The sequence below is a fragment of the Manacus candei genome, unplaced genomic scaffold (assembly GCF_025592945.1).
Source record: "Manacus candei isolate 608988 ecotype Guabito, Panama unplaced genomic scaffold, ASM2559294v1 h1tg000048l, whole genome shotgun sequence".
NCBI classification, from domain to species: domain Eukaryota; kingdom Metazoa; phylum Chordata; class Aves; order Passeriformes; family Pipridae; genus Manacus; species Manacus candei.
In genome coordinates, this window is record NW_026138096.1 from 13,527,875 (window position 1) to 13,552,558 (window position 24,684).

Below are 24,684 nucleotides of genomic sequence, written 5' to 3' on the forward strand. Positions count from 1 at the left end.
CAGACATCCCCAGTCTCCCGGGGCTGGGGGTGCTGGGAGGCTGAGCACCCTTGGGTGCTGCTGGGGGTCCTGGGAGGGACTTGACGGCCAGATCCCAAAGTCCAGCTCTGCCTGAGCGCTCCTGCTGCAAGAACGAGGCCAAATCCTGCACCCAGCTCAGCCAAACCACTGCAGATGGGAGCCAAACCACCCGTTCTCCTCGGGGATTTGGGGAAGGGGGATGAAACCCCTCCACAACACCCCCATCCTTGATCCCCAGACAGGTCCCCTGGAGCCCCCATGACCCATCCCCAGCGCCCAGGACGAAGCCACCACAGTGCACGAGGACTTTTATTGGGTCTTGTATGTACAGTGCCGGGGTGGGGGGGTTGGCGAGGGTAGGGGGGGTCGCCCCATGCCCTGGCTCAGAGGACGGGGTGCTTGCCCTGCTGCTGCTGCCGGTTCGCCAAGTGCATGAGCTTGAGGAGCAGATCTCCAGCCGAGCCGTCCAGCACCGTCAGGTTCTTCTCCGCCTCCTCCTGAGCCCCGTCCCCGCCCTCGTCCGGGCAGGCGGAGTCCATCGAGCATGTGTCTTCATCGGGAGGCAAAACGTGGGGATGGAACAGGTTATTGAGCACCCCGGGTGGTTTATTTTATGGGTGGGGAAGGGGTGGGTGGCAGCCGGGGGCCCCCGCACAGCTTGTGCTCCAGTTTTGTGCCTCCCCGTTAACCAGGAATGGGGTTGGACGAGGAGGTTTTTCCTGGTGCATTGGGGAGCCTGAATGTGCCTGACTGGGAAAAACCTTATGGTGGTGGGTCGGGAAGGAGTTCCGAGACCCATTCTTTAGAATCAGGGAATGGTTTGGGTTGGAAGGGACCTCAAAGATCATCCAGTTCCACCCCTTGCCATGGGCAGGGACACCTTCCACTAGCCCAGGTTGCTCCAAGCCCCGTCCAGCCTGGCCTTGAACACTTCCAGGGATGGGGCAGCCACAGCTTCTCTGGGCAACCTGTGCCAGGGCCTCCCCACCCTCACAGCCCAGAATTCCTTCCTTATATCTTCCCTGAATCCAACTATCCAAAAATGCCTCCAAAGGGAGCCAACACCGCACCCACTCCCTGCCTCAGCTTCCCCTTTGGAAGGGAAAACCCCGACAGCAGACGAGACTTAACTTGAGTTCTGCCCCACGCCCCTGTGACCCCCTCGTGGTCCCCAGACACCCCAAACCCTGCATCCCACCACCCCAGCGGTCCCGGCAGCCCCGTTACCGGCGGTGCAGCAGATCCCGGGCGCGGCGCAGCGGCCCCCGGAGCCGCAGGGCTGCCCCCCGGCCTGGCAGGGGGAAGGCAGATAGTCTTCCTCGGCGCAGCGCCGCGTCTCCGCCGTGCCCAGGTAACAGCCCAGCTCGGCGCCGCAGCAGATCTCGGGCCCGAAGCAGTTCCCTCTGTTCCCGGGGCCGCAGGGCATGCACTGCGGGAAGGAGCTGCCTGAGTCCCCCGTATCTCCCCCCCCAAAAAAAAAGGGGGCGGACCATCTGCAGGGTGGACCCTACACTCTCTTGTGTTAGAAAGCAGCTCCCCACCATCCCCCTTTCCAGCCCTTGGAGGTGTCACGCTGGCGCAGGGTGAACCGTCTTGTCCCTGCCACCTCGTGCTGCGGCGCTGGCCCGACTTTGGGGGGTCCCCACTGCCCTTCGTGTCCTGCCTGTCCCCTCTCCACGCGCTGTCCTGTCCTCCTGTCCCCCTGCTCCCCTCATCCAGCGGGATGCTTTGCTGCGGCCGAGTTTGAGCTTCTCCTCGAGGTGCCGACAGCATTTCGGGTGCTCGTTCCTCCACCACTCACCCTTTGGGCACGTCCCCCAGCCATCCCAAAAAACCCTCGCTGCTCCGGGGAGTGTGGCACGGCCAGCGGTGCCAAGAGGTGCCGAGGAGCCTCCGCACCCCGCAGGGCCGCTCTGCCCCCTCCAGAGCCCCATCCCGCGCCCCAGGCTCCCATCCATCCCGTACCTGTCGGAGGGCTGTGTCGGCCAGCGCCCGCTTCCCGCCCCGGGGGCAGTTCTGGATGTAGCAGGCGGAGGACAAGGCGAGGAGGCAGAGGAAGGAGAGGGGCAGCGAAGGCTCTGCCATGGTGGAGGGTGCCCGGGGCTGTGCCACTCGCGCTGTGTCTGGCCCCGTGCTGGGAGAGCTCCTTTTATGCTGCCATCGCTCCTTCCCAGGGGAGGAGGAGGAGGAAGAAGAGGGATGGGTTGTTTTTTTTTTTGTTGTTGTTGTGTTTTTCTCTCTCTTTTTTTTTTTTCCTTTCACCAAATCGCATCCAAGAGAATCTGTAATTGAGATGATTCAGTGCAGCAGCTCTCGGGGCTGGTGAATTCCACCCGTCGTTGCTCCGAGGGGCACGTGCCAGCTCTGGGATAGCTGCTGGCCCTGGGATGAGCAGTCCTTGGGAAGGGGACCTGGATGAGGGGGTGCAGGTTTAGGGAGAGATGCTCCTTCAGAAGATGCCTGTCCGGGGAGGGATGTGAATTTAGGAGATGCTGCCTGGGGAGGGATGTTGGTTTGGGAACAGATGTTCACTCAGGAGATGTGGGTTTGGGAAGGATGCAGATTTTAGGAGGGATGCAAGTTTGGGAGTGATGGTGGTTTGAAGGGATGCAGATTTTGGGAGGGATGGTGGTTTCAGAGGGATGCTGGCCTGGGAGTAATGCTGGTTTGGGGAGGGATTAGAGTCTGGAAGGTGCTGGTTTACAGGGAGTTGTTTGTTTTGAGGATGCTGGTCTGGAAGCAGTGCTGGTTTGGAGGGATGCAGATTTTGGGAGGGGTTCTAGTCTTGGAGAGATGCTGGTCTGGGAGTGATGCTGGTTTGGGAAGGGATGTTATTAAAAAAAAAGGTCTGAAGGGATGCTGGTTGGGGGAAGGTTGTTTGTTTGGAGGATGCTGGTTTAGGGAGGGATGTTGATTTGAAGGATGCTGCTTTGGGAGGGATGCTGCTTTGGAAGATACTGTTTGATTGATGCTGCTCTGGGAGGGGATGCTTGAGGGAAGAGATGGTGTCAGGGCTGGGGCAGAATTCCGGGGTGCACAAATACACCCCAAAACCCAGGGGCTGGGCTACAGCACTGGGGTGCAGGACAGGACCCTGCCAGCGCCAAGGGACCCATCAGTGCCACCCACTGCTCACCCTCCTCTTCCACCTCTTCTCCAAGAGACAAGGCGGGGAAGCCAGGGCTGTGGGAAACATCTGTACAGGGAAAACAGCAGCAACAACCCCCCCTCCCCTCCCCATCCACCCATGAATATTCCTACTGGTCCCAGATCCCTTTCCCAGCAACGCTGAGGGCGCCGTGAAATTCGGGAACATGAATTAATAGGCAGAGGGGAATTGGGCCCTATGAGCACCCACCTCCTCCTTCCCCCCAAAAATGCTGGCTCATGACGATCAGGAGGGGTTTGTTTGGGGGTGCTGGGAGGGAGGATGGGCAATGTGGGGGTGCTGCCAGCTGTGGCCCAGCCTCTGGGGTGGTTTTGTTCCCTGAGCTCAAAGGTGGGGAACTGAGGCAGAGAACCATCAAAATCAGCCTGGATGTCACTTGGGGTGGCTGAATGTGCATTTTTCCCCCCTTTCATTAGTGCCCCTCATTTTCTTCCCCTCGTTAACATTCCTTTTCTGCTGGATCAACACCCTGGAGCAGCTCAGCCCTGATTGGAGCAAGGAGGACTGGTGTACTCCGGGTGGGGAGGGGGCTGCTCTGTCCAGCATCCCAAAGGAAACTGTGACTCTGCTGTCACCTGGAAAATCAGAACACTTTAAAAAGCTCCATAGGAACCAGGAAGGGGTCCTGGAGGGGACTGGAGCCCAGAGCATCGCTTTGCCCCCTAGGGGAAACTGAGGCACACAGGGGGAAGCCTTTTATTTGGCAGTTCTGGGGGGCCCAGCCTGCTCCCGGCTCCTGTGATTCTGGAGCATGGATCAACCCCGGGGGCTGGCAGTCCTGGTTTTTGGGGCTTTTTGCTGGGTAACATGAGGGTGATCTCCCCCCCTCCAGGGGCACGAAGGCGATGCAGCCCCTGACTCAGTTCTCCCCGGGACCAAGGGAGCGGCGAGTTCCCAAATTTGCCCCGTGACGCCGAACCACCCACGTGGCGCGGCTGTGGGGGATTTAATGACCCACGTTATTATAACACCAGCCATGCTTCCCCATCCAAATCCATCCCTTCACAGCGGGAGCCCAAACCCACTTACGTTGCAGGGCCGAGGAGGACGCAAAAGCCCTCGGCTGGGAAAACTTTTCTTTAAAAGAACCCCAAATGTCAGCTCTAAATTGGGTGTTCCGCGCTCCTGCTCCGTCTCTTCATTACTGTATCGTAAAATTACATTAAGCCGGGAATGATCTGCATCCAAATGACTCTGTGTCTGGAATGATAACGCAGGAATATGAGATTAAAATGTAATTATGCTCTTTAAAGTCAAGGAAGGTTAATAAAATGTTTTTCCAAGTTGCAGAGGCTCCGCAGCCGCCACACGGAATCACTTACGGGAATCAAGGGGAGGGCGAGGAGGGAACGGGGAGGAAAAAATGGGTGGAAAACATGAAAATGGGGGTTTGGGGGAGGAAATATTGGGGTCACATGAGGTGAGTCATGGGATAAGTGATCTCAGGGTCATGGGTTTCACAGGGCTGGGCAGAGCCAGCTGGGAATATCCTTGCTGGGCTCTGATGTTCCCTGGTACCTGGGATGATGCTGTACCCCCATCCCACATCCTGCTCCCAGTCAACACTTTGGGGCTACTCAAAGTTGTACTCCAAATCCCCCAGGCCCCAAGGCAGCCCCAGGGTCCCTTCCCTGTTTCTCCAGAACTGGATTTGCTCTGCCACATCCCTGCTCTTCCCCAGGCTCTTCCCAGGGCCCCAGAGGATCCCCCTTCGTTAGCGCTGATCTCCTAACGACGTGTGCCGTGGCATTCGTTGGCACAGTTAGTGGCTGCCATCCTTTTCCCAGAGCCCCTTGGGAGTAAGGGAAGCCCCAAAGGCTCTGACACAGGGTGGAGAGAGAGCAGCACCCTCAAATCTACTCCCCTGCTCAGCCAAAACACGGCCCCAGCTCTTGTAGAGACCAGCAGAGGGGCTGGGGTTGCTGGAGGGGCTCAGCCATGGAGTTTATGGAATCAGTAAGGTTGGAAAAGCTCACTAAGATCATCCAGTCTAACTGTTCCCCCAGCACTGCCAAGGCCACCACTAACCCATGTCCCCCAAGTGCCACATCCACACAGCTTTTGAATCCCTCCAGGGATGGGGACTCCAACACTGCCCTGGGCAGCTGTGCCAGGGCTGGACAACCCTTTCCATGAAGAAATTTTCCCCAATATCCAACCTAAACCTCCCCTGGCACAACTTGAGGCAATTTCCTCTTTTCCTCAAAATATAAAAAAAATAGCAACAACACTGGGCATCCTGTTCTAATACCTGACCACCCTTTCCACGAAGGAATTTTCCTGAATATCCAGTCTAAGTCTCCCCCATCCACCATTAACAGTGAGAGGTTCCTTAGCTCTGATGACTCCAACAAAGTCTGTGTGAGCCCCTCCAGAGGCTGGAGAAGGGATGGAGGTCACAGTGCTTGGCTGCAGCACATAGAGCTCCAAGTGCCAAAGTTTAACCAGGATAAACTGGAGTGACAACATTTAATCAGGATAAATTAGGGAGTGTTGGGAAAAGGGATGCCGGTTTGTGCATTTTCCTGCCTTTGCCATGGATGCAGCAGGGAAGGAGAAACTTCCTGAACACATCACTGATGCACTGGGAATATGGAGCAGGTGAGGCTTGCAAGGGAGAGCTCCCTTCTCCTGCCTGGGAGGACTAATGATCCTCAAATGGATCTGTCACGAACATGTCACTGTCACCCCATGGCTCAGGGGGGTTTGGCTGGGGACTGGTGGAGAGGGGCGTCCTGCACCTCCTGCCTTTTTCATGTTCAAGGATAAAGATGCTCCTTTGCTCCCAGGACAGTGGGAAAACAGCTTTGATGCTCCTTTAAAGGAAGTCAAGCTTGGTTGGGGCGCTGCCTTGCTGCCCTTTCCCTCCAAATCCATCCCACTGGGATATGGATGTCACATGAGAAGGTCACATGAGACCAACAAGGGATGAATTTATCCGAAAAATGCTCAGAGAGCATTAGAGGAAATGGCTCAAGCCTCAATCCAAGGCCATTCCCCTCCTCCTGGGGAGAAGACAGGCTTGGTGCCGGGAATAAATTTGCTGGTGGTGTCTGTGTGGGAGCTGAAGAGGGATTGCTGTGGGTCCTGGAAGAGGAACCCATGGGAATTCCTGGCTCTGTGTCACCCACCACCCAGCCCATCGCCTCGGGGTGCAGAAGGTCCCTGCTGCCCACAGGGGTTTCAGTGCCCCGGGTCAGGGGGCCTCACACCCAGCTGGGACACCGGGTCCTTCAGTGAGCTCCAAGATGTGGGCACAGAGGGAAACTCACCCCTGGATCCTCAGCAAGAAGGGACACAGCAGGTTAAACGTGCTGCAAAGGGTCCTATAGGGTTAAGAGAAGGAGAAATTGGGGGATGAAGGCTCTGAGAAACCTGATATGAGGTGGAAATGAGCCCTTCTCTGAGCAGGGGAGGGACCTGATGTCCCAACACCACTGTCCCTTCCAACCTCTGCTCCTTGCTCGCTCCCTGTCCCTCCCTCCCTCTCCTCCAGAACTAAGGGAACCTGGAGATAACTCAGGAGATGGCTCCTGCCTGGATCACTGCCCAGCAGGATATCACAAGGAACTTTTGGCCAGTGGAGATACTTGTCTGAGCCAGTGGCTTTGGGGTTTGTTGGAAGCATCCAGAGGCTTTGTTAGCGCTGGAGAAGGTGACAGCTGTGTGGATTGTGAGCTCCTGCAGCAGCCACCCTCCTCCCTTCCCTGGAGATCCATGTGGAGGGGGAGGTGTGAGAGCTGAATCACCCCTGAATGGCTCACTGCAAACACGACAACACCACTGCATCAAGTCGATTTTGTTGCCTCTGAATTGTGGGATTTTTTGGAAGTTTTTGCCTGTTCTCTAAGAGTTTCTTATTTAAGGATGCGGGATTTTCTATTTTTGCTCCTAGTGGAGACAGGCCATAAACTCCTGCTGACGCAGACAGGGAGCAGGATCCGTGTGGTGCCAGGACAACGCCGTGTTCCAGTGGAAGAGCAGCTCCTTCCTGTGTCAGGAACACCACAAGTTGCTAAGGTGCTTTTTGAGAGCGACTAAAGGTGTGACAAAAGTGAGTTGAGTCAGCTGGAGGCTCTTTATGGCCCAGAACATCAACCAGGATATAGGAATTACCAATTAAGTGCCAACAACAGAGGGTTATGAAGGTGACAAACACCCTGCTGTCACCAGACCCCCCGGCACATCCAGGATGGAACATATCCCAGCCATTTTCCTTCTGCCTTTTCTCTGAGCAGCTCTTTGAAGCCCAGACCCCCAGGGGTGCAGGTGTCTGAGTCTCAACCCTGTGATCCATGAGGCTGCTGCCACAACCTCTCTCAACCCCCTAGGTCTGTGTGTTGATTGAGCTTTTTCCAGCCCATTTGTTCCTGCTCCGCACAGAGATTTCACTGCACAGAGATTCCCTCCACGACATCATTAAGCCTCACAATGAGACCAATTAGGAGCCAGAAAGAGAAACCTGACTTTAAACATTTTATTAAGGCTTAAATGTCTATCAGCCAGCCTGGAGCTGGTCTGGTCACACGACATAAACCGAGAGGGACGTCGGGTGGGATGGGATGGCTTTTCTACAAGAGTTGGTGTGAGCAGGGGTGAGATCACTGCCAGCTCCTCATACCTTAACCAGGGCCTCTTACCGCTGGATTCTGGGATGGAGGAGGATTCCAGGATGAAGGATGTGCTCTGGGAGGAGAAAGTGAGGTGGGGAGGGAGGAGGGGGGGAAGTCAAGGAGCTTCTGTGTGTTGTCACTCACAAGGACTTTTCCTGCTCCACAACCGAAGGGGGCTGCTCGTCAGAGGTGTGGTCTGAGCTCCCGGGGAAGCTGCACTCGCGGTCCGAAAGGCACCTAAAGCTAAACCACTGAGCCACGGGGAGGTGGTGGGAGGGCGGGTGGAGATCAGTCCGGTATAAATACACGTTCCTTGATAAAGAAGCTATGGCTTTTGTTATCCTTCGGCGCGGTGCTCTAACCCCCCACCCCCCGCCCCGCTACTCCGCAAGCACAACACCGAGTCCTCTCCGCTCTCCGGCTCCTCCTGCGGGCCGCTGATGCTCCGGCGGATCCACGGGGAACGGCACCAGCTTCTCGTCCTCGTCCTCCCGGCAGCCCGGGGGTCAGAAGTGAACCCTCCTGACGTCCTGGGTGGCTGCCGACCTCTTGCAGCTCCCGCACTGGATGGGGGACGGCGCCTTCTGCCGCTCGGCCAGGCAGGGCCGGCACACGAGGTGCCCGCAGGGCAGCTGGTAAATGGGCTCCGGTTTGAAGTAGGAGGAGAAGGTTTTGCCGCAGGAAGAGCATCCCTGGGTCTGGCTGCTCCTGCCGTGCTCTGCAAATCACAGGATCACAGGATTGTGATTCGGGTTGGAAGAGACCTCTGGGATCATCGAGTCCACCCTGTGACTGATCCCTGCCTTGCCACCCAGCCCAGAGCACTGAGTGCCACCTCCAGGCTTCCCTGAAACACCTCCAGGGATGGGGACTCCACTACCTCTCCAGGCAGCCTGTTCCAACATCTAATCACCCTTCCTAATGTCCAACTTAAACCTCCCCTGGTGCAGCTAAAGTCTATAAAGAAAAGGGGACAGGAGCAGTGATCTGTTGGGGGGTGATAAGTCCAGGCTGGGCCACTCCTCTGTACCCAATCCTGCCCAAGAGCCAAGGGCCCCAATTCCTGCAGACATGGGGCACTCATGGTTCAGGACTGTGCCTCTTTCCTCTGCCACTGCCCTAAGGAAAGGGAATGGTCCAGCTTCCAGGGCAGGCTGTGCTCAGGGAAGGCTGGATCACGTCAGCACTTGCACCATCAGGCTTTTAATTGAGGACAGATGACTGTAAGAAAGGGCTTTTCACTTTTACTGAGACTTAACTCATCCTCCCTCCTGCTTTTCCGATGTGGATTAAAAGCAGTGATTCCCAGTTGGAATGCTTTAGGTATCACTTTGCATTCCTGTCACACACGACCCATCCAGGTCTACTCAGTCAGCTCTTAAACAGCAGCAATCTTAGGGGGGACACGAAAATGCTTAATGACTGAATGTCACTGTGGAACAGCAAAACCTGTTGGGGGAGGGAGGGGGAGAGGGAGAGAGACAGACAGACAGACAGACAGCCCTGGTCCTTCCATGGGGTCGGCTGGTCCTTCTGAACCTCCTTCTTGGCAGAGCCTCACAGAGGGGAAGGGAAGCCAGCACTGGACTGGGGAGGGACATCTGAAGGTTCAGTGTTTCCCTGAGTCCCTAAGAGGTAATTTGGGGAATGCACACACAGCTGGATGAGCGTGTCCAGGCAGCAAGTGGGAAGAAGACAGCGAGGCCTGGGCAGCCTGGCTTTCATATACTCAATCCTGATGGGATTCTGGGCACACACGTGGCTGGTTGGCCTGTGACGTCGCTGCTGGGACCTGGTCCTGTTAAGGGTCAGGAAGCCTGGTCCTATTAAGGGTCAGGGATTTCGAAGAATCATGGAATGGTTTGGGTTGGAAGGGACCTCAAAGATCATCCAGTTCCACCCCCTGCCCTGGGCAGGGACACCTTCCACTAGCTCAGGTTGTTCCAAGCCCTGTCCAACCTGGTCTTGGACAGTTCCAGGGATAGAGGGGCAGGCACAGCTTCTCTGGGCAACCTCACCACCCTCACAACCAAGAATTCCTTCCTTATATCCAATCTAAACCTACCCTTTTAGTTTAAAAACATTCCTCCTTTGTCCTATCACTATCTGACTGTGTAAAAAGCTGCTGTTCCCCTTTTTCACAAGCCCTCTTTAAGCAGTGAAAGGCCACACCATTTGCTGGATTTACACCTCTCCAGTGGCATCTCCAACCAGACTCATTCCCCATCCACGTGACAGCTCCCAGCTTGCTCCATGCAGCTCTCAGGCAACATTTAAACCACTCAGCCCAAACTGCAGAGCTCTGGGAACAGCCTGTACTAACCTGGAGCAGGCTGGGCTGAGCACTGTGTCCCAGCACAACACATCCTGGATCACCCCTGGGCAGCACAGACATGGGACAGCCAAGAACATGGGAAAATCATAGGAGTCATATCCCAGCCTGCTCTGACTCTGGGCATGGACAACAACATACACCTTCTAGGGGTCAGCAAGGTGGGAGAATAAACCACTGCACTGCTGAGATATAGTTAAGGATTGTGAAGTAAAGCCTGCTGGGAGACAATGTAATATTTCTGTACTGAATAGGTAATATTTTGGGGTCTGAAGAAGCACACCTCCCAGAGGTGATCCAGAGGCACCTGCTGCTTACCAAGGACTGTGCCCACGCTCCAGGAGCTGCTGCAGCCTCCCTCACTTGGCTGCTGCTGGCTCTTCATCAGTTTGGCTGTGAAAGAGGGCATGGAGCTGAGGGCCGAGGTCAGGGCAGTGTCCAAGCTCTCCGACAGCTTCTGCTCGTGGGACACCAGATCTGCAAAGAGGAGCACAAAGACCAGCTCTGCAAAGAGCAGCACAAGGACCAAAGACGTGCTCTGCAAAGAGATCAAGTAGTGGGAGTTGGGAAAAAAAAAGGTGCCATGGAAATGCTGCTTTGGCTCTGAACCTTTGGGACAACACTCGGGTTTTTAGAAGCCCTGCCACTTGTTTTCTTGAGAAGTGTCTTTTTTCCACCCAGGTGCCTGGATAAGGATGGACTGTCTCATCTCCTTTGGGTCCTAAAGGTGAAAAACCCTATGGATTACAACCAGACATTCCTGTGGTGTCCCAGTGCCAACTTATGCAGAATCAGAGAATCCTTTGGGTTGGAGAAGCCCTCCAAACCCATTATGTCTAAATGTTCCTCCAGCTCTGCCAAGCCCACCACTAAACCATATTGTCAAGTGCCACATCCACATGGCTTTTAAATCCCTCCAGGCATGGGGACTCCACTACTGCCCTGGGCAGCTGTGCCAGGGCTGGACAGCCCTTTCAGTGAAGAAATTTTCCCCAATATCAAACCTAAATCTCCCCTGGCACAACGTGAGGCCGTTTCCTCTTGTCCTGTCACTTATTACCTGAGGGAAGAACCAAACTCCCACCTGGCTCCACCCTCCTGTCAGGAGTTGTAGGCATCTGCAGGTCTAAAAAAGGGCAAAACCCCAAATAACCCAGACACTTGTTTCTCCCCAGAGCCCCAGGCCCTCCCTCAGCCCTCTCCCTGAGGATCCCAGCCCAGTGCTCCCAGCCTTGCTCCGTGCAGCTCACAGAGAACGTTTAAACCACTGATAAAGTCTGTGGGGCTTGTTTTTTCCCCTCTGTCCCAGCTGTGATCCCAAGGCCCAGGGCTGGACCCTCCCTGCAGTGCCTCGTCCTGTGCAATTCTGACAGCACAGTTAATTAAGGCTCAGCATTGGGAGAATGTTGCCTGCATCACTAATTCTGTTAAATCCATCACCTCCCAGAGGAACACCTCGGAATTAGTGCTGCACATTTGCCCCAGCAATCAAGGCTGATGACACATTGAAGCACAGCTCCCTGGGCTGTGCTTTTATTTATGTGCTGTCACAGCTCCCCCAGGAGCTCCAGGACCCCCAGGGCAGGCCCTGCTCCTGTGGGGCTTGGGTACATCCCAACAGGAGCTGTTACACACCCCTGCAATCAACATAACTCATGATTCCTCCTAAACCAGGGAATCAGCTCCAGACTGAGGGATCAGAGCAGAAATGTACAGTCTGACTCCTCCCTGCCCTTTCCAGGACCACCAAACAACAAGTATTTTCAACCAAGGAATTTGTTTAAAATCAAACCACTGCCTGAGCTTTTCCCTCAAAACACTTTTTTTTGGCAATTTGGGAGAAAGGTGAAGGCAGTGGAAGGACCCAGCAGCCAGAAGCTCTGGGCCACCTTTTGAGATGTTTTAGACCACTAGGTTAGAGAATACAAGAGGACTGGACTTACCTGCCCGGAGATCACACAATGTGTGACCACAAGACACCCACATACTTGTATTTACACATCCTGCTCAGCCCAGAGCCTCACAGGAACAGCTGCTCCCTTCAACCTCACCTAAATGTGAGCTGCTAAAGCCATCTCTTTTCCCACTTCCCAGCTTAAGTTCCCCTTCCTCCTCCAGCAGGATCATTACCCCAAGCAGGAACTCAGTTTAATGACACCAGAGAAGATTAAGCTTTGCTGTGTGCAGCAGTTAGAGCCATGTAACAGCTGCACAGCAACTCCAACACAGGAATTCCTGTGACAAGGCAAAATGGATCACAGAATCATGGAATTGCTAAGCTTGGAAAAGCCCTCTGAGATCACTGAGTCCAACCATCCCCCCAGAGCTATCAAGGCCACCACTAATCCATGTCCCAAAGTGCCACGTCCACATGGTTTTTGAATCCCTCCAGGGATGGGGACTCCACCACTGCCCTGGGCAGCTGTGCCAGGGCTGGACAACCCTTTCCATGAAGAAATTTTCCCAAATATCCAACCTAAACCTCCCCTGGTGCAACTTGAGGTTGTTATCTGGGAGACCAACCCCTCCCCAGGCTCCACCCTCCTGTCAGGGAGTTACTGAGAGCAACAAGGTCCCCCCTGAGCCTCCTTTTCTCCAGACTGGAGAATGTTTTGTATTCCCAGCAGTGCTGCTACCAAATCACTGAGAAAAGCATGGATAAAAGGAAACCAGTCCCCCCCTTCCTTCTGCTGTAGCCACAAGGGACACCCCTTGTCTAATTTAGTCCCTACCCGGTTTTCTGCTTTAACCACCTGCAAGCCCTGTGCAAGTCTCTCCCAGCCTGGGCTGTCCCTCCTCCCTGCTCTGGAGGCAGCACTGCCTGCAATTCCCTTGCTGTGGTTGGTTCCAAGTGCATCCCACTCCTGCTTTCCTCCCCAGCTCCCTCCTCAGGATAAGATCAGCACAGCCAGGACTCCCTGTGCCATCACCCCCAGACACTTCTCTTCCTGTTTTTGCAGGACATAATAAATCACCCTGGATAAGGAAACTTCCAACCAGCACAGTGAGGAAAATGCTGCCTCCACATGGACGGGGAGGAGGAGAAAGGAAATCCAAACTAAAAGGAAAAGGTGGTGACCTGAGCAAACAAGGGGGCTGTGAAACAGACTGGACAGGTAACATGAGAGGTGAATGAAATGACCCATCAACAGGCTGGAAGCTTCCTAGAGGTGGGATGGGAATCCATGCTGGAGCAAATCTCCTGATTTGAAAACCCAACCTCAGGCTGTCACAACACTGAAGAAACAGAGGTGACCTCGAGGGAGCCACGATACCTGTGGAACAGTCCATCTGGGTCAGGTGGGAGTCACTGTCAGTTCTCAGTTTTTTAGCACTGTTCTCTGAGGTAGAGGAGACAAGTAAGTTTGTAGCAGAAAAATAGGGCGGCTGCAGGGAGCCCTGGTCCAGGCAGTCCATTTTCCTTTTCAGAGAAGACATGGTTACGGAAGAGGGCACGAGGGTCTCCGAGGAATGAGCCCTCCCCAGCAGGTTGGTGCCAGGGATGCTGTGCTGCAGCAGGAAGTGGTCTATCCTGGCCTTGAGGGTGGGGTGAGGTAGGGGCTGCGAGTGCTGGCTGAAGGCCACCCCGGTGAAGGGGTCGCTGGGGACCCTCCCCCAGGACGCCTCGCTCCGGTTGCACTTTTCCAAGGTGGTCTGGTCGATCACCTTCCCGGAGGGCAGGAGCATGGGGAAAGTCATGATCTCCAGGGTGATGGGGTCCAGGAATTCCTCGGGGATGTCCTGGACGACGTCCACCAGCTTGCGGAGGGTGTGCTGCTCGCTGTCGCTGGCGCTGAAGGGGACGCAGTCGCTCTCCATCGGCGTCCACAGCTCCGGCTTGAGGCCGCCGGCGTCCTGGGCCAGGAACTGGGAGGCCACCTGGAAGACACCCTCAATCACCTCCTGTGGGCAGGACTTGGCAGGCTGTGCCCACACCTCCAGCCTCTTGATGCTTGGCAACCCCCCCCCCGCCACGTGCGTGATGCAGATTTTCAGGTGCGACACGTTGCTGAGCGAGGCGGGGCCTTTGTTCCAGAGGTCCTGGGACACGGAGCCGGGGTAGGAGAAAACATTTTCCATCTGATGGAAGGGAGGCCTCGGCTTGAAGCCTCTGTGGCCGAAAGTCACTTTGCTTTGATTCTTTAGGACAGCTTTGCCCACCAGCGTGAAAGTGTCTTTGTCCGACACAGGCTGCCCGGCCAGACCTGAGAAGGGCCCCTCGGGGCTCTGCCAAGAGGTTTTGTGGCTTGAGGTAGAGGTGTAAACTTCGAGCCCAGAGAAGGTTTGGTACCCCCCAGAGGAGATGTCGATGTTAATCCTGCAGATCTCGATGTTGAAGGGAAAGGAGATGGTGACGTGGACCGGGGGTTTGATGAAGTACTCGCTGCGGAAACCGCGGTTCCTCCTGGCCAGGTCCTCGGAGATCAGGTTCTCCACTTCGTAGCCATCAGCAGAGATCTGTGTCCCAGGAGAAAACTGGGGTTAGTTTGGAGCAAGAAAATCAAAAGAAAACTAAATTCACAAGCACTTAGGTAGATTCTCAAGGTGACATCAAACAAGAGGCAACACCACACCGTGGTTTATGTGCAGCTGAGACAAGGCAGCAGATCCCTGCTCCCACCCACTCCCACCCTCCTCCAGCCACATGATCCCATCCTCGCTTCCTGCAGCCTCTGTCACCTGTTCAGCCATGGGCAGAGCTGATTTAACTTTGGCTGGGTCAGTGAAATAAAGCAAGTGGGAGATGGTGGCTGGGAGCAGAGATGTGTGTGAGGAGATGGGAATCTCCTCTTTCGGTCTCCTTTTCACATGAGAGTCTCCTCTTTTTCCTTATGCCAGCTTCTCCTGCTGTGTGGAAATGCACTTGGAATCAGCACAGGATCCCAGAGAAGCCTCTGGAGGTCAGCCAGCCTCTGGGACCAACCCAAATCAGGCTGGATCTCCAGTCTCCCAGAACATCCAATCCCACCCTCTGCTTTGCTCCTGGGCAGGCTGGCTCCACCCATTCCCTTTCCTGGAAGCTCTGGGGCCTAAGACAACTGCAGCACTTGCTAAATAAACAAATAAAAGCAAGGGATATCTATTTATTCCACCTGTTTGATAAGGGCTTGATCATGACAATGACACCAAACCTCCATGGCTTGGCTGGGTCTCTCCACACACCACCTGCAGGGATGGTCACACCTCTACTGCTGCAAAACCAGCACAGTGTTTACAAATCCAAGGCTGTCTCGGATTTTGGGGAGAGGTGCTGTGGAGATTTACAGTTAAAAAATAGCTCTGAGTTAAAACTGAGGTTTTTTTTAAGGGATTCTGACGTGCTGAGGGAAAACAGAAGTACTTGGAAAGTAACTTCAGCAAATGCTGTCAAGGGCTGTGTGTTCCACTGGACAAAGGGAAAGCTGAAATACTGCAGGGAAAAAGGGATCTCAGGTCAAAGAACACACACCTGATAGCACATAACACCATCTGATTATGAGATCCTGCAAAATTAGGGCTTTCCCCTCCAACAGTTATTGGGTGCTACATGAGAGCAGTGATGTTAATTATCCCAGAGGAACAGTGAACCCTCCCCAGCCCCAACCAGTCACTTCCATCTAATCCCTCCACCCCTCCAGTTCCCTAAAAACCCCCACATCACTATTTTACCTTGTTGCAGTGAATTCTTGGCTTGAACTGTGGGAGACAGACGTTTATGACCATCTTGGCAGCTGGAGAGGGGTGACTTTCTGAGCATCAGATTCAGCTTGTAAAAAAAAAATAAATTAGAAATAAAGGCAGTGAATAGCCATGAACAGTGAAACATGTTTAGGAGCCTGGATGAACTTGGGAATTCCTAAAATGCAGTTCAGATCTGATTCCAGGAGGTTAAGCCAATATAAACCCAAAGATTGTGGTGGAGAGAGGGGATTGGAAAAAAAAAAATCACATTAATATTGATTGGTGAACCCCTGGAGAAACATCAGAGAAAAAATGGCTATTTTAACTAAAAAATATAGACAGACCAGCAATTGGATGTGAAAATTTATCAGAGATGCAGGAGGTTTTGTAGATGCAACAAAGCACCAGCACAGCACAAGAGCCTGCCACAGGAGCTGGTGGGAGCCAAGATTAACCACAAATATTAATAACCAGTGTTAAATACCTCCAGAAGAGCAGAAGGGCATTGAATAGCTCTGAGGGAGATGTCTGGGTTCTGAACACCAGCAGCTGATTCTTCTGCCAATGTTCATTAAAGAAACTCGAGCGAACACACCTTGTTTTCCATTGGAAAAGAAAATGTGGCTGGAGTTGGCTCTATCTGATCCCTTTTAAGAATGAAATTATGTGTGAGGTAAGAGCTTTAACCTCACATTAACCCCAATTTTAACATGTCACTGCCTTGGGCAGCCCTGCAGATCAGGAACTCGCTGCCTCCTCCAGGAACAAGCATCTCTTTAATGATTTTCAGCCAAAGTTGTTAGTTCAGCCCAAATGAAATCAGCCTTCTGGGGGCACCTCGGTGCTGCCAGGGAAAGGCAGAGTTAATGAGCTGCATCTGAGAGGAGAGAGGTGGAATCCCAGGCACAAATCCCACGTATAAAACCCAACACAATATGGAATCTGAGCCAGGTTACAATGCCAGTGCTTGACCAAAGCAGTGTGACCCCACCAAAGAGGTGTAACAGGGCAGGTGAGCAGCCCTTCCATCCCAATATTTGGTCTGGCAGCCATCAGGAGCAATTCCTGCTCCTCACCAGGGAACACAGGACCAGGACAAGCACAAACCAACTCTCCTCCAGTACTACTTTCTGAGTCTGAGAGGCTGCCAGTGGGGAACTGGTCAAACAGGCTTTTAAACTGGTTTGACTTTTGGGCATCCACATCTTAGAGGAGAAATCTGAGGGTTTAACTACAAGTTCTGCCTCAAAACTGCCCCTTCTGGTTCATTTTGAGCCAAACTGAATTTACCAAGTGGTAAATTCACTCAGCCCTCAGTGCTGGTGTTGTGAAAAATGGCAACTCAACTCTCTTTGCTCCCTTCCTTGGGAAGACTCAAGATTCTCCCTCTGTTCTCTCTCTCTCTCTCCTCACATCTCTTTCCTGGGCTGAAGACTTCTCCTGTGGCATATGGATAATTCAGGTATATTTTACAGGATTTTTTCCTACCTGTTTGTGAACCCTGACAGACTTAAACAACTCTGGTTATTTTCCCAGGTTCAACACCTCAGTAAGGAAAGGGATTATTCTCCATGTCTGAGTCACTGCTCTCCCTTCTACTGAAAAGTTATGCTACAGACTTCATGGCAAAAATTGGTCACCAAGTTGCTTTCACCCATGGTTGTATTTTTTTTCCTGTCTCTTGAGTGTGAACCTTCTCTAAGGTGAACAAAGATCCTTCACTGAAGCAGTGAAATCTAGACCTGAAGGACTGTGATTTCTACTTCTCCATGCCAGCAAAATCCTCTGTGGTCTTGGATAAGGAATTTCAAATCAGGCTGTCTGGAGCTCATCACAGTGTGCTTCCTGGTGTCCTACATACGACTATGGAGCTGCTGCCATAAGGAATGTGCATGGTGGACACCAAACTAAAGCCCTTGGAGGATGAAATTAATGTCTCAGGGTCTGAGCACCCCAATCTTCTGAGCACTCAGCACCCACATTCTGTCCTGCTAAAGGAGAAACCCAGGCTGTGCCCTCCAGCCCGAGCTTGATGGCAATGGGAACAGTGAGGAAATGAGTGTGTTCCTGGCACCCAGTTCAGCTTCATCACTAAATATTCTCTCCCAAATATCACTGTTCCTGCTCTCACAGAGCCACCAAATCCACCCACTTTGATTCAGGGCAGAGAAAGGAGTAACCACAGAGAAAAATGAACTGTTAGCAGGTTTTATTTGTTGTGGGAGCCTTTGAGGATCTGGGTACAGAAGGAGAGCACGGGACACACGGGTGTGAGCAGAGCAGAACTGGCCACGCAGCAAGGCCCAGAGCACTCGCCACAGACTGACCCACCACTCAGAGACCAGTTTAACCAGTAACCAGCAGCAGGCAGGCACTGGGGAGGCTCTGAGCCAGCCCCACACCCCCCTACCCAGCCCCGCTGAGCAGCGCCGGGTCGAACACTTTGTAGTGGAGGTAGCTGAGCTTCTCGGAGCGCGAGTGCCGGAGCAGAGGGAACCATTCCCAGAAGGGCAGCTCCACCACCACGTATCCCAGGTGCCGGAGCTGCCGCCGCTTCAGGCAGTGCAGCCCCAGGAGCCGCTTGGAGCTGTAGCAGTAGTGGTTCCTGTTGGACACCTGCAGAGCCAGCCTCACCTCCCCAGGCTGAGGGAGGGATGGAGGGGCTCCAGGACAGCGCCCTGGTTTAGGCTCAGCTGGTGATTTGGCCCCTGCAGTAAGAGCTCCATCTGAGCACAGCATTCCTGCTTCATCCCCTCTCTCCTGCCTGCGAGTCCTGCCTTCATCTTCCACTTCCACGGGAGACCGGCCATGAGCTCTCCCCTTGATAAGCTGAGCCATCAAGTCATCTGTTAGACTGACTCCGATGTCTCTGAGCTTCCTGGCTGCCACACGACTCTTGAAGTTGAAGGGGATGGGATGCCCGTCCGTGGCCAAACGCACCTCCAGGTCGCTGGACCTTGTGTGTGGCAGGATCATGTGGTTCTTCACGTACTCAGGGCCCCCCAGCATGCTCTCCAGGAGGGACGTGGCCTCCACGATTTCGGGCCTGATGTAGATCTCCTGCTCTGCAAAGCTCAAAGCCATCTCAGCGAACTCCTGGCAAAGCTGAGGCGGGAGGCGGTTGCCTCCGTAGGTGGGGCACTCGATTTCAACGCTCTTCCCAAGGGTGAACAGGTCCTTGTTGAGCTCATATTTGCTGCCCCTTGTTTTCTGGACAAAATCCTCCCTCAAGGCATAGTCTATCAGCTCCTCTGGGAAGCGTTTGACAAAGGCCAGGCCAAGCAGAGCAGTGAGGAGATGCTCTGGAAACTTCTTAAATTCATGGAGTTTTTTATGGATCTGCTTTATGAGGCTGGAGTAGAACTCCTCCTCGTTGGGAGGTTCATAGTCCAGGCACCCAAACGACCACAGGAACTTGGCAGCGTCTTTGCTCCGGCAGTAGGACACCTTGGAAGGCAACGACGTGGCCACAGCAGCCAAAACACCCTCGTCAAAGTAGTGCAGGGATGAATAGGTAAGAGTGATGTGCATGATGCCCTGGATGTTCACTGTAGGAATCCGCTCGGGAATCACCTTCCCGAGCTCCTTCAGGAGGGGCAGGTGGTCCATGCGGGTGTAGCGGAGCATCTTGAGCACGTTCACCAGGGCGTAGGTGCTCATGTCCTCCATCTGCAGGGACACCCTGTCCGCAATCCTCCTCATGACGTGGTCAGAGATGCCACTGACGGACTTGAAGAGCCCCAGGCAGATGGCTCCCAGCTCCTCCAGGGTGAAGGAGTCCAGGTACTTCAGGATCGTGCTCTCCACCTTCTGCGCCAAGTCCGCGGGCGACCGCCGGCCCTCCCCGATGATGTAAACGAGCTGCACAAACTGGGGCAAGGTGAGGTCCTTCCAGTGCAGGTTGGCAAAGCTGAAGAGGATGCTGAGGTAGGAGGGCACGCTGCGCTCCAGGCAGCGCCAGCAATCCGCCACCAGCAGCAGCTGCTCCAGCTCCATGTCCCACGCCCGCCGGCAGAACTCGCCCTCGCACGCGTCCAGCAGAGGGTGGGCGGGTGGGACGGCCAGGAGGACACAGGACTTTAGAACGTGGATGAGATCTGGGGTGCTGAAGAGCCTGATGGCTCGGACAGCACAGTGACACAGGGCATCAAACCTGGGCTCGGATGCCAGCCCCGCGCGTCGCTCCGCCGGCAAACGGCTCAGCCTCTGGAAATGATCCGTGATGGATCCCGGGCTGCCCTCACACGCAGCCACACTGTCCAAAATGGAGTCACCTTCCTCTGCAGGGAGGGGCTGTGCTGGCTCAGAGCTGTCACAGCTCAGGGATCTGTACTCGGGCCTCCCCTTCTGAAACACGCGCGGGTCCTCCTTGGAGTCGTGCACCTCCCACTTCTCCTTCTCTGCCTCCTCCTTGGACAGCGCTGCCAGGATGGTCTGCTGGAGGAGTGTGTTGGACCTGGACTTGGATGGGGCTCTCCTGATGGGTGGCAAAGTTCGGGAAGAGGCAGCAGGGAATGCCTGTGCAGCCTGTGCAGCGCCAGGGCTGGTGAGCGTGTCACCGAGGGCCTGGCCACTGTCCCTATCCAGGTGCTGCCGGGAGCCAGCTCTGCCTCTGGCATAGGCAGATGGATTGTACAACACTCTGTAGTCCAGGGGGTTCAGTAGCTGGATTGTAGCTGTGGATTCACTCCCAGTGTTGGCTGGTCCTGGGTTATCCTTCTCTTCCTGCTCACATTTGCTGCTCCCATGCTCGGTCTCGCGCTTGGCTGTGGTCGAAAACGCTGCCGCCCTGCTCAGCCTTGGAATTCTTCGGCACATGAGCACTGTAGCCATGGATCACAACTTTACTGGGCTCTGAACTGCTTCCAGGTACTGAAAAAAGGGCAGACGAAGAGTGAGTGGCCTCCACCTCACAGGCAGCACCTTTTAATTTATCCTTTACGCTACAGACAGTGAGGAGACACCGGAGTTCCCCTTGGATGGGGCAGCTGGTTCCCTATGGATCATCACCTCATGCAAAGGCACGTCAGGACAAGCACCCAGGTGACCAGAAGTTGGAGTACAAGGCACTCAGGTGTCACCTGACACTCAGCAGACACAAACCAACCTGGCACAGACTGTGAGAGTTAAGAATAAAAATCGTTTTTTCGTTTTTAAGAGACCCAAACTGCTTTGCTTTCGCTCTAAACAATGAAAACGTGTTTTTGCAGTAGAGCTGCAGCTTCGAGAGGCTTTATGTGTTCAAACAGAGCATTCTGTGCTTTGGTCATCCTGGCCTGAAGCACCAACCACCACCTGAGGAGTTGTCCAAAGATCCAGGGTGCTGCGCCGCTCTTTGCCCCTGGAGACAGGACGAGGAGCAAAATCTCTGCACAACCAGGGCACTGGGGGGAAAACTGGCCCAGAACCTGCAGATGGAGACGGGAGGAAAGAAGAAACCCCAGAGCAAAGTGGGAGGAAAGCATGGGAGAAGTAGCATGGTGAGTTGAGAACCAGAGGGAAGGAGCTTTACGCTGCAGATTTGGGATCGTTTCTCAGCGTCCCGATGAGGAAAGATGTGGGATCGGTGCAGGCAAACTCAGTTTTCAGCAGCAAAATGGGAACTTTGGGGGTAGGAGAGGTGGGGGGTGAACACTGTGGGGTTGGGTATAGGAGTGGGAGAGTCCTTCCACTAGCCCAGGTTGCTCCAACCTGGCCTTGGACACTTCCAGGGATGGGGCAGCCACAGCTCCTCTGGGCAGCCAGTGCCAGGGAAGCAGGTGAGGATGTGTCCCACCCTCTGCTCCAGGGACAGGGAGCTGAAAAAAACAACTGGGGTGGAGACCAGGAGGCTCTGGAGGGCAAACAAAAATGTGGATTTGTGGAGACAACCATGCAAGGAGACAGGCCAATGTGATTTTAAGACGATCAGTAAATATTTGTGAGCTGCTCAACAGCCCCTAAATTCCTTACTTGTACCTCGAAGCAGCCCCTGGTGCAGATCAAGCTCTGCCCCACAGGCAGCTCCGAGGCCAGGACTGTCCCCTCCCAGCAGGAGAAGCCAAATGGTGCCAGGCAGGAGAGACTCTGCCCCTTCCTGCCTTGTCTGGGGAGCAGGGGACGGAAAAGCCTCTGCAGGGGCTGGACAGGAAAACCCAAGCCAAGGGCTGCATCTCAAAGAAATGACTGGAAAAATGATCATTTCTGGCTCTCCTGGCTGCCATGTCCAGCCTGGAGTGGGAACAGGTGACGGATGCTGGAGACAGGGAAAAGGAGACCCCATCACATCCCCTCCAACCTCCTCCTCCTTCCAGCACTGAATATCCTGAGCTGTGGGACCCAGCACCTCACAGAGCACCTGGAGGACTCCTGGAGGGGCTGGATCAGGCTCCAAAAATCATCTTGGACAAGAGGACATTTCTCCAGCCAAGGCTTTCCCAGAGAATTCCTCTCCCTGCCTGATTTTGGGCATCTTTATCTGTTTTCCCACTAGAGGCAGGTTGTTTATCCACAGCCACTTCCATCTGCTGTGGAAGGTGATGCTCCCAGTGAAATCCAGTGCTGCTGTTCCCAGGAACACCCCCCTCCCAGCAGCAACAGCCCCATTTCAAAGCCAGGGAATCAAAGCCCCAGAGAGGGCTCCAAAGTGCTGCCAAGAATGTCCTGCATGGATTCTGTGTGGGGCTGTGACACATTTGGGAAACAAGGTAGAAAACAGTATTTCCCTCCTCCTTTGCTCCAAATCCAGCAAAAAAAAGGGAAGATCCCTCACAGGGGAGCAAGGTTGGGATGGGACAAGGCAGTTCCAAGCATCCTGGAAGAACAAGGGCTGGTCCAAGTGATTATTCCATGATTTCACCCACCCCCAGCCCCAAATCCTTGTGATATTCCCAGTTTCCACACCATTTCTCTTCCAACTCAACCCACACCTCTCCTCAGTTTGCCTCCCTTCACCCTGAGCAACCAGAGCCTTCCTTGCTCCTCCCACTCCACATCCCAGCACAGCCAAACTCCTCCCCACCCCTGGGAAAGCCTCTCCAGGATTTTCACTTCCAAAAAGCCGTGGAGTTTCGGAGCTGGGCCCTGCAGGGCTGGGAATGCACCCTGAGAACGGAAACACCTCTGTGTGAGTGTCACACTCAGAGCTGAGTGTTGCTGGACATCTGGAAAACAACATTCCTGGAGGGATCTCACCCATCCTGGGGATAGAGGAGCATCCCAAAAAGCTGCCAGGGCTTTTGGTCCCTCTGGAACACTTTTGGCAGCACTGGAAACCACCCCCCAGAACCCACCCTGGGCTTCCCCCCACAGCCAAGGAGCAGATGGAATCTCCTGGGGATGTGTGAGGGATGAGGGGGTTACGGAATGCAGGGGGTAAAACAGCTACTTCTGGGTAACACCTCAACTGAAAACCTGTGCCTGGGATGGAGGGAGGAAGGACACAAAAGGGATTCCCCCCCCCCCCATCAGTTTATGGTGTCAGAGCACAAAACGGTCACTTTTTGGGTTGTTTGTGGGTTTTCCCTCTTTTTTAAGATCACAGAATCCCAGACTGGTTTGGGATGGAAGGGGTATCAAAGATCATCCAGTCCCACCTCCTGCCAGGGGAAGGGACACCTTCCACTAGCCCAGGTTGCTCCAAGCTCCATCCAACATGGCCTTGGACACTTCCAGGGATCCAGGGGCAGCCACAGCTTCTCTAGGAAATTCATTCCCGAGCCTCACCACCCTCACAGCCAACAATTTCTCCCCAATATTCCATCTATCCCTGCCCTCTGACACTGGGAAGCCATTCCCCCTTGGCCTGTCGTTCCATCCCTTGTCCCCAGTCCCTCTCCAGCTCTCCTGGAGCTCCTTTAGGCCCTGCCAGGGGCTCTCAGCTCTCCCTGGAGCCTTCTCTTATCCAGGGGAACCCCCCCAGCTCTCCCAGCCTGGCTCCAGGGCAGAGGGGCTCCAGCCCTCGCAGCATCTCCATGCGATTCCCTTCTCCCAAGGCTCCAGCGGGGGCAGCGCCGACAAGCGCAGCCCCACCACTCCCCCCCCACGCCACCTACAGATATATACACCACAAATACACACGTACAGCGGGGGCAGCGCAGGCCCGGCCGGGACTCACCAGGGCCGCTCCGCCGCCTCCTCCTTCCCCTGCGCCTCCTCCTCCTCCTCCCGCCGCTTCCGGTCGCGCGGCGCTGACGCCACTTCCGGCCTCTCCCCCGCACCGCACGTGACGCGCGAGTCACGTGTCGCCGAGGGGCGGAGAAGTCACGTGGCCGCCTCGGGAGCCACCAGGGCTGTTCCGGGGTCCGTGAGGGGGAACCGGGACCGTGAGGGACCGAGGGGAGCCACGGCACCCTCACTGCCCTCGCAACTGGCTTTCCCGGAGAAACTGTGGTTTCCCCATCCCTGAAACTGTCCAGGAAGGACGTGGAGCTGCTGGAGAGAGTCCAGAGGAGGCCCCGGAGCTGCTGCCAGGGCTGGAACCCCTCTGCTCTGGAGCCAGGCTGGGAGAGCTGGGGGGGTTCCCCTGGAGAAGAGAAGGCTCCAGGGAGAGCTGAGAGCCCCTGGCAGGGCCTAAAGGGGCTCCAGGAGAGCTGGAGAGGGACTGGGGACAAGGCATGGAGGGACAGGCCAAGGGGGAATGGCTTCCCAGTGTCAGAGGGCAGTTTTGGATTAGATCTTAGGAAGAAATGCATCCTTGTGAGATGGTGGGGCCCTGTCACAGGTTGCCCAGAGAAGCTGTGGCTGCCTCTGGACCCCTGGAAGTGTCCAAGGCCAGGTTGGACAGGGCTTGGAGCAACCTGGGCTAGTGGAAGGTGTCCCTGCCCGTGACAGGGGGTGGCACTGGATGGGCTTTAAGGTCCCTTCTTACCAAAACCATTCCGTGCCTATGATTCTGTCATTAAATCACG

The 24,684-nt window shown here is 54.8% G+C and overlaps 3 protein-coding genes and 2 long non-coding RNA genes across 8 annotated transcripts in view; all 5 read right to left on the bottom strand.

Moving 5' to 3' along the window:
• Nucleotides 1–24,684, bottom strand: part of LOC127475997 (uncharacterized) — a 261,043-nt gene that overhangs the window by 160,489 nt on the left and 75,870 nt on the right. The gene's annotated exons all lie outside the window — the stretch shown is intronic.
• LOC127475988 (uncharacterized) overlaps nt 1–24,684 on the bottom strand; it is a 242,551-nt gene that overhangs the window by 142,195 nt on the left and 75,672 nt on the right. The gene's annotated exons all lie outside the window — the stretch shown is intronic.
• LOC127475983 (vasotocin-neurophysin VT) lies at nt 317–2,212 on the bottom strand. Its single transcript, XM_051798284.1, has 3 exons — nt 1,987–2,212; nt 1,249–1,450; nt 317–571 (listed from the first exon to the last, which is right to left on the bottom strand). The coding sequence occupies exons 1-3, from the start codon at nt 2,104–2,106 to the stop codon at nt 405–407; spliced, it is 489 nt and encodes a 162-aa protein (XP_051654244.1). The 5' UTR covers nt 2,107–2,212; the 3' UTR covers nt 317–404.
• UBOX5 (U-box domain containing 5) lies at nt 4,250–23,965 on the bottom strand. Of its 3 annotated transcripts, none has more exons than XM_051798220.1 (5): nt 23,892–23,965; nt 15,785–15,881; nt 13,411–14,593; nt 10,454–10,612; nt 4,250–4,390 (listed from the first exon to the last, which is right to left on the bottom strand). In XM_051798220.1, the coding sequence occupies exons 2-5, from the start codon at nt 15,836–15,838 to the stop codon at nt 4,353–4,355; spliced, it is 1,434 nt and encodes a 477-aa protein (XP_051654180.1). In that variant the 5' UTR covers nt 15,839–15,881; nt 23,892–23,965; the 3' UTR covers nt 4,250–4,352. The 3 variants fall into 3 exon arrangements, with proteins under 3 accessions (XP_051654180.1, XP_051654178.1, XP_051654179.1); XM_051798218.1 differs by lacking the exon at nt 4,250–4,390 and adding an exon at nt 7,654–8,521; XM_051798219.1 differs by lacking the exon at nt 4,250–4,390 and adding an exon at nt 7,654–8,521 and having other exon boundaries at nt 23,859–23,937.
• Nucleotides 17,989–23,952, bottom strand: FASTKD5 (FAST kinase domains 5). Of its 2 annotated transcripts, none has more exons than XM_051798185.1 (2): nt 23,892–23,952; nt 17,989–20,668 (listed from the first exon to the last, which is right to left on the bottom strand). In XM_051798185.1, exon 2 carries the CDS (start codon nt 20,627–20,629, stop codon nt 18,203–18,205), a length of 2,427 nt encoding a protein of 808 aa, XP_051654145.1. In that variant the 5' UTR covers nt 20,630–20,668; nt 23,892–23,952; the 3' UTR covers nt 17,989–18,202. The 2 variants fall into 2 exon arrangements, with proteins under 2 accessions (XP_051654145.1, XP_051654144.1); XM_051798184.1 differs by having other exon boundaries at nt 23,859–23,942.

What these genes read in the sequence shown, in the direction of transcription:
- UBOX5 (XM_051798218.1), bottom strand. Translation starts at nt 15,838, where the DNA reads ATGGTCATAAACGTCTGTCTCCCACAGTTCAAGCCAAGAATTCACTGC. An exon ending in CAAGAATTCACTGCAACAAG is followed by an intron (nt 14,594 to 15,784) that starts GTAAAATAGTGA and finishes CCTGGGACACAG; the next exon opens with ATCTCTGCTGATGGCTACGA. An exon ending in GAGCGTGGGCACAGTCCTTG is followed by an intron (nt 8,522 to 10,453) that starts GTAAGCAGCAGG and finishes TGTGATTTGCAG; the next exon opens with AGCACGGCAGGAGCAGCCAG.
- LOC127475983 (XM_051798284.1), bottom strand. Translation starts at nt 2,106, where the DNA reads ATGGCAGAGCCTTCGCTGCCCCTCTCCTTCCTCTGCCTCCTCGCCTTG. An exon ending in CCGACACAGCCCTCCGACAG is followed by an intron (nt 1,451 to 1,986) that starts GTACGGGATGGA and finishes TCCTTCCCGCAG; the next exon opens with TGCATGCCCTGCGGCCCCGG. An exon ending in CGGGATCTGCTGCACCGCCG is followed by an intron (nt 572 to 1,248) that starts GTAACGGGGCTG and finishes CTCCCGATGAAG; the next exon opens with ACACATGCTCGATGGACTCC.
- FASTKD5 (XM_051798185.1), bottom strand. Translation starts at nt 20,629, where the DNA reads ATGGCTACAGTGCTCATGTGCCGAAGAATTCCAAGGCTGAGCAGGGCG.